The sequence below is a fragment of the Cynoglossus semilaevis genome, chromosome 8 (genome assembly GCF_000523025.1).
Source record: "Cynoglossus semilaevis isolate Cse_v1.0 chromosome 8, Cse_v1.0, whole genome shotgun sequence".
Classification (NCBI taxonomy): Eukaryota; Metazoa; Chordata; class Actinopteri; order Pleuronectiformes; family Cynoglossidae; genus Cynoglossus; species Cynoglossus semilaevis.
Window position 1 is genome coordinate 18,363,681 of NC_024314.1, and position 7,051 is coordinate 18,370,731.

General features: G+C 43.0%; 1 protein-coding gene across 1 annotated transcript in view; it reads right to left on the reverse strand.

Annotated features, from left to right (window-relative positions):
* lamb1b (laminin, beta 1b) overlaps positions 1–7,051 on the reverse strand; it is a 25,327-nt gene that overhangs the window by 6,403 nt on the left and 11,873 nt on the right. The window contains exons 17-23 of the mRNA XM_008315445.3: positions 6,758–6,944; positions 6,160–6,303; positions 5,842–6,073; positions 5,078–5,241; positions 3,623–3,847; positions 2,870–3,087; positions 1,647–1,743 (exon numbers count right to left, since the gene is read on the reverse strand). Of these exons, the coding sequence (XP_008313667.1) occupies positions 1,647–1,743; positions 2,870–3,087; positions 3,623–3,847; positions 5,078–5,241; positions 5,842–6,073; positions 6,160–6,303; positions 6,758–6,944 (1,267 nt within the window). The remainder of the gene's footprint in view (positions 1–1,646; positions 1,744–2,869; positions 3,088–3,622; positions 3,848–5,077; positions 5,242–5,841; positions 6,074–6,159; positions 6,304–6,757; positions 6,945–7,051) is intronic.

Here is a 7,051-nt window from a genome sequence, read left to right on the forward strand (position 1 = left end):
TCTTCCTCTGAGAAGGTTGGGTGTTAGTCAGAGTTAAGGAATGCTGCATCTGGGAGCTTCTCTCCTCCTCTTCCTCCTCTTCCTCCTCCTGCTGCTGCTGCTGCTGCTCAGTAATGAATGAAGAGCGTGGTTTGAGTTCTGCTGGTGTCAGGCTGAACCTGACTCGAGGTCAGAACATGAACCTGAATCATCTGGACCGTCATGGATGTCATGTTGATCCAGCTCCTGAATCACGCTCCTCCTCCTCCTTAGCTAACTTAGCCATGTAGCTAAGTCTTAACGTTTTGTTTCAGGGCAAACATTCAACTCCTGTCCCTCCAACTCGTAGCCAATGGGAAGCCGTGCTTTTAGCTTAAGTGTTTGCTATATTTTTACCTTTAGCACCATTTTAGTCCAACTTCAACAAAATGTTGCCGTTCATTTTTTTTTAAGCTAATGCGCTACTAATAGCCTCAACGTTAGCGACGTTAAGTTGTGTTTTTTTTAACTGAGCAGATGGTTTATGTTTTGGTTATCCATATGGAAACTTTAAGTTATTGTATCAAATCCACTCACTGATTTGTCTCTCATGTCAGTGACATAAACCGACCACAAGAGGCAGCAGCAGACCTGCTGCTAACCACAACAATGGATTTTCTCTATGGACTTCTGTTTAGGAGCGTGTGTTACACCCACAGCCACACACAGATTCTGGAACCTTCTCTCACTTCTCCCAGAATCCCAGAGACATTCCAGCTGCTGGACCGTCTTCAGGGAATCCAGAGGGAATAATCCAGGAATCTCCGGGTGTTGGCTTTACAAGCCATTTCTGGCAGAAACATCTGGTTCTCATGGGCAGGAATGAGAGGTCATTCCCAGACTGGGCTCCTCCTCCTCCTCCTCCTCCTCCTCCTCCTCTTCCTCAAAACTATTTTCCTGGTACTAACTCCTCTGCTCTCGTCCTGATTTATTTGTATACAGAGGTCACATGACCCAGTGTGTCCACGGTCTCACCTCTCACTCTTCGTCACCAGGTAGAACTAGTAAAAACACTCCAGTCAAACTAAATATTTTTTTCCCTCAAACCAAGAATTTCAGACAGGAAATTCAGTTTTCCAAGAAGTTATGACAGATGAACAACAAAAAAAAAAATCATACACAACGACTGAATCTGGATGCTTTACTGCAGGGGGCTCAACAAATGGCTCGTGGGCCACATCCGGCCCACAACTCCTTGGCATTTAGGCCGTGACTAGATGTCAATAATCATCAAATTTTGCTTTTAATATTTTTACATTTAGTTTAAATATTTATATTTAGCTTGGACTGTTAAAATATATGGTATTTATGCTGAACAACAACTACATTTTCTGAAATTTCTGGAATTTTCCTTTTTGTTGTTGTTTGACTTATGAACACAGATGTGGCCCAATAATGAACTGATGGACGGACCCTGAGGTCGCATGAGTTTGGGGTCCCTCGTTTGGAATTTTCTTTGGTAAGTATGAGGAGTGCTCTGTAAGAGTTTGGGGCTGCATTCAGCTACATTCATTTGCCTCACCTTATGGGAAATGAGTGAATCTTTCTGTTACTGTTTTGTCACATTTTCAGAACACACACAAAAAAAGAAGAGAAAAGAAAAAGCAAAGGAGCTGATGACCACCTACCGTGACATTTGACCTCAGGATCTCCCCAGAAAAGTTCTCTGCACTCTCGACACGTCCTGCCACCAAACCCAGGTTTGCAGGAACACTGTCCCGTCACCTACAACAGGAAGATAACACACGAGGTTAAACAAATATTCTCATCCATGAAGATTCATGGTCTTCAGGTGAGAATGTGTGTTGGTGTTCCTCAGTGAACACTGTGAGGGCGAGCAGCCAATGAGAACACTGAGAACACTGAGAGAAAGAGTTGTTGATTCAAGCTGGAAGCTGTAGCAGCAGCTGGAGTCCATATATCACAGAGAAACGCGCTCATCGATTGGTCGGTGCGGTCACACAGCTGCCTTCGTATCTGTGAGAACGCATTTTTGTTTGTCTCCACTCTTTCAGGGAACTGATTGTTTTGTTTGTTTTTAGTTGTTTTTTTTGGGTGCTAACTGGGATTATCCTCAGATTTACATCTGATTCATAAAAACGCAGCTGCGTCAACAGCAGGAAACGATGTAAACAAATGGATAAGGTGTTGAGTGGCTGCGACTCTTTGGTGATAGCAGCTACATGTTAGCTGAATAGCAGGCAGAAATAACCTAGAATCTAAATGACATCCCCAAATACTGAAAATAAAGTAGCAACAACTGGTAAAAAAAAAAAAAAAAATTCTAGAAGAATTATAATTAAAAACAAAGCCTCGAAACCACAGAAAGGTTTAGCCATGTTTGCTAGTGAATTGTTTATGTAAATGTTGAAGCTAATTCGCCCAACTCTTACGTATCTGCTAGCTACATGACATTTTATTAGCTAGCTTTAAACTGTTACTGTTGACTTTCAACCATGCATTGAATGACATTGAATTTTTTGTCCACGGCTTAAACGGTTGTCTTCACATATGTAGAAATATAGCTAGCATGTAGCTAGCGGATACGTAAGTGTTAGGGAAAGTAAAAAAAAAACAAAACCAAGTGTTAGCTTAAACTGTTTCCAAAACCTTTCAATAGCCAAAATGGCTAACCCTTTTTGGATGATCTCGATCGTAATGAATGAATTCAGCCAATGAACAGTTCCCACAAAACTTGAAGGTTAGCAACAAAAAAAGTGAAGTAAAATAGTAAAATACTAATGGCTGTTATAAGTGAAAATTTGAAGTTGAATTTAAATGACTGAAGTTCTGTTCTGATGTTTCGGACGCTTCACCAAACGTTAGCATTGACTTTACCCACGATCCTCACCTCGTTACAGGAGGAGCTGAGAGAATGGAGAGGGTCACAGTCGCACTGTTGACACCCAGACCCGCTGCTGATGTTCCAGGTGTTGGCTGAACACCTGTCACACCTCTCACCCTCCACATGGGGCAGACACGGACACTGACCCGTCAGCTGGTCGCACTGGCAGCCGTCAGGAGACGAACAGGCCTGAGGAGCAGTTCCTGCAGTGTCGCACATGCACTCTGAACACACACACACACACACACACACACACACACACACAGTGGGGAGAACAGTTCCAGGGTGTTAACCTCTGACTGTAAATCTGTCAATACTAAATTAAAACTATGTCGGATTTTTTTGGCTTACTTTTAGAAATGTCGCTAATCTTTAGCTATTTTAGGTCAGGGCTCACTGTGTATTTGTCTTCGTAGCTCATTTTGGCTAACATTTAGATATAATTCTGCTAACTGGGGAATTCTTAACCTAATTGGGGTTTTGGCTAACGTTAAAGTGGTTTTTTTTAACTCGAGCTAAGATAACTTTTGGCTTTTTTAAAAATATTTCGCTAAGCTATTATTAGCTCTTAGCTATTTGAGGCTATGTGTAGCTTTTTAATGAATATTACTTTATTTTTCTTGCGTTCACATTTAGCTAGCTGCTTATTTTATTTTGCAATTTTTTTTGCCACCTTTATTTATGTGAATAATTTATGTTAACATTTTGTGGCCAACGTTTCCATTTAGATACAGTCAATGTTTGGTTTACTGTACTCACTCCTGCAGCTCTGCGAGCCTGCGTCGCCGTGGTAACCCACTTTGCAGTGTTGGCAGTTGTAGCCGTCCGTGTGGTGCAGACACCTGAGGCAGGCACCGGTCCGGGAGTCGCAGGAGCCGGGGTCCTGCATGTCGATGTTGTTGTTACACTGACAGGGTGTGCATCTCCCACCAACCACCAGGGGGTTACCGAAGTAACCGGGTGCACATTCATCACATCTGACACCTGGAAGAAGAGAAAGATTTGAAGGTGCTGAGGTGAAAATGATCGTTCTCTTAAGGAACAAAGACGTTGGGAGGTTAATTACAGACGCACTGAGGTGAGTGTGAGGCGACGGCCGGATGAAAGAGTCAGGATTTTGTTACGAAAAACAAACATCTGTTTATGTAAAAACAAATATCTGTTAAAGTGTGCCTTTGTATTCAGACACACACACACACACACACACACACACTGACTGAGTACTGCACTTCAACAGTTAACATCTCATGCTACATTTTATTTATTTTACTTTTCGACATCACTTTAGTTGTCATTATATCAAATCCCATAGAGAAAACCAGTGATTTTAGGTCACAAAGGAATTAGAGGAGTTGATCAACTGTTCCCTCGTTTGGTTTGTTAATGTTACTGAAAAAAGTCTGAATGAAACTAAATATTTAACAGATGATAATAATTTACTATTAACTCTCCTGAACCAAAGTCTATAGAGAAAATAAGTGATTTTAGTTTCAGGGACTTTAAAGAAAGTTCTCAAGTTTTGCTGTGTAATTCTCTTCCGTCTGTGTGTTGAGGAAAATCAGAACATGTGTTTTAACAATATTGTTGAAATATTAAACAAATGTATTTCCAGCTGGAGAAGCCAGAAGTGAATCCACAACTGTTGCAATGTTGCACAGTAAAATCATCGATTTTCTGTATGGACTTTGGTGTAGGTATATTTTAATTTTAAATAAAAAAAAAAGAAAATTACTTTAATATTTTGTTGTCAAGTAATGTTTTTAGCAGAACATTTTTGTTGTACAATTTATCCCCAGGCACCAGCGTCCATAGAAAAATGATTTTACTAGAAAGCAACAAAAGACCTGTGTATTACTGTGTGTAGTATGCAGTACTTTGTATACTACTGCCTCATCTGGGGCGTTTTCATTACTGGGGTGAATCCCAACAATGTATTACAGAGACAGAAAACATAAAATAATCCATATAAACAAACTTGAGCGACAGACGTTAGAATATGGCTGTGGAGTTAAATCACTCATTTTCTCTATGGACTTCTGTATGGGAGAGATGAGCAGAGCTTTGTTTAACAGTCAGAAAAGTCTGACCAACAGCGAGTAAAAAACTGCAAACACATTCCTAGGATCTCGTAGCAGTTAACGGAGACAGTTTTGACCTGAATTTAAACATTTGAAGGATCGATGTTTAGACGAAGACACGTGTGTGTTTACGTACCTTTGTATCCAGGGCTGCACACACACACCATCTGGTTAGTGTATGACAGAAGGTAACAGCTGTCGGCAAACTGACGTCCACTGCGGGGCCCATCGGGGCACATGCAGGGGCGACAGTGGCTCCCGGAGCCCAGCTCTGGGTTGCCATGGTAACCGTCCAAACACCTGAGACACAGCAGAAAAAAAACAGAGAAAGAGTTATTTCTTGGCAACACGGCTCTGGTGTTCTGTAAAGTGACAAAAGTATTAGAGGAACGGTCCTGCTGCTGGTACCGATTATAGCAGATTTCTATCCCATAATGTCATGTGACCTCTGACCTTTAGTTTTCACCAGGGGCTGTCGAACCCCTGGTGCACGGGCCACATACAGCCGGATTAGATGTCAAGTGGGCCGGACAAATACAATTATAATATAATTATAATTATTTTATAAAATTCTATGTCCGGATTGGACCACCTGACGGGCCGATTTTGGCAAGCGAGCCGTATGTTTGACACACCTGAGTTAGAGCTACTAATTCTGCCTCTCAAAAAATTAGAACTCTCTGGTCATTCTTCTCAGACTTTCTTCTCAGAAATGTTTAGTTAGTCTCATACATTTACATCGGATTTAAAAATTCTGATTTCACTTCCAGAACTTGGAAAAAAAATTCTCAACCACCTCCGAGTGATTTTTTTCCGTTTTTCAGCTCGCTAAATCGGACCTGGCGATCCACCTGCAAAAGTTTTAGATTTTAGATTTGAGTGACGTGAGCTGTCAGTTACCTCTCACAGTGATGTCCGGTGGTGAACTCCCTGCAGCTCTGACACTCCCCGGTCAGTGGGTGGCAGTAGTCGCTGTGTCCATTGCAATGACACGGACGGCAGATTGGGAAACCCCAGAATCCTGGCAGGCAGTGGGAACACTGACGACCCGTGGCCCCGGGGACACAGTGACACTGACCAGTTAGCTGGTGACAGAGCGCCCCCACCGACCCCTGGGGGTCACAGGCGCAGGCTGGAATATAAAGAGCGACGGTCATTCGGATACTGGACATAATCTGGATTCTTTTCCGATGATAAACCCAGAGTTCCAGCTCTTACGGATGCAGCCCGCAGGGCCGAACAGGAAGGTGGCCGGAGCGCAGTGGTCACAGTTTCTGCCCATGACGTTGGGTCGACACCGACACTGACCCCCGCTGGGATGACACAGGGCACTGAGGGACCCCTGGGGGTCACACTGGCATGCTGCGGAATTAAACACGGAGAGAGAAGGAAAATGCATCATGTCACTCAAACGCAGCCTGCTAGCTGTTGATGCTAATTTAGCTAATTTTACTCAACTAGATGTTAAGGTACCTGTAACTATGGTTTTGTTATATTTAAGCTACTGTAATGTAAATGTCTCTGTCTATTTTCTATGCCTTCTGTTATAGTTTATGTCCAACCAACATGCTAACTGCTAGCTCCTTCACTTATTGTTCCTGTAACTATTTCTCCATGAAAAGACATAACTGGATTGGCTGAATTTCAAGGACGTTCCACCACTAAAACTTTAAAAGGACGTTGATTTAAAGAGCGTTTGACTAAAACTTTAAAAGGACGTTGATTTAGAGAGTGTTTGCTGCGCCAGGATCTGTGGATCAGTGGATCAGTGGATCAGTGGAACAGGATCATAAAATCAGTCCGAGGGAGTACAAACCCATGGCTCCGTCGTGCAGCAGAGCCGAGACGCTGACGATGTAGTCGTTACAAATATCCGTCATGGGACTCTTTACTACGCTTTGGCTGCTCTCCAGACATCGGTACCGCTGGAAGGTATCCCACGCTCCGTCTCCCTCCCCTCCATGGAACATATCGAGCTCCCTGACCCGAGGAATGAGCACCAGCTGAGGAGAGAGAAGAGGAGAGAGGAGAGAGGAGAGAGGAGAGAAGAGAGGAGAGAGAGGAGAGAGGAGAGAGGAGAGAGGAGAGAGGAGAGGAGAGAGGAGAGAAG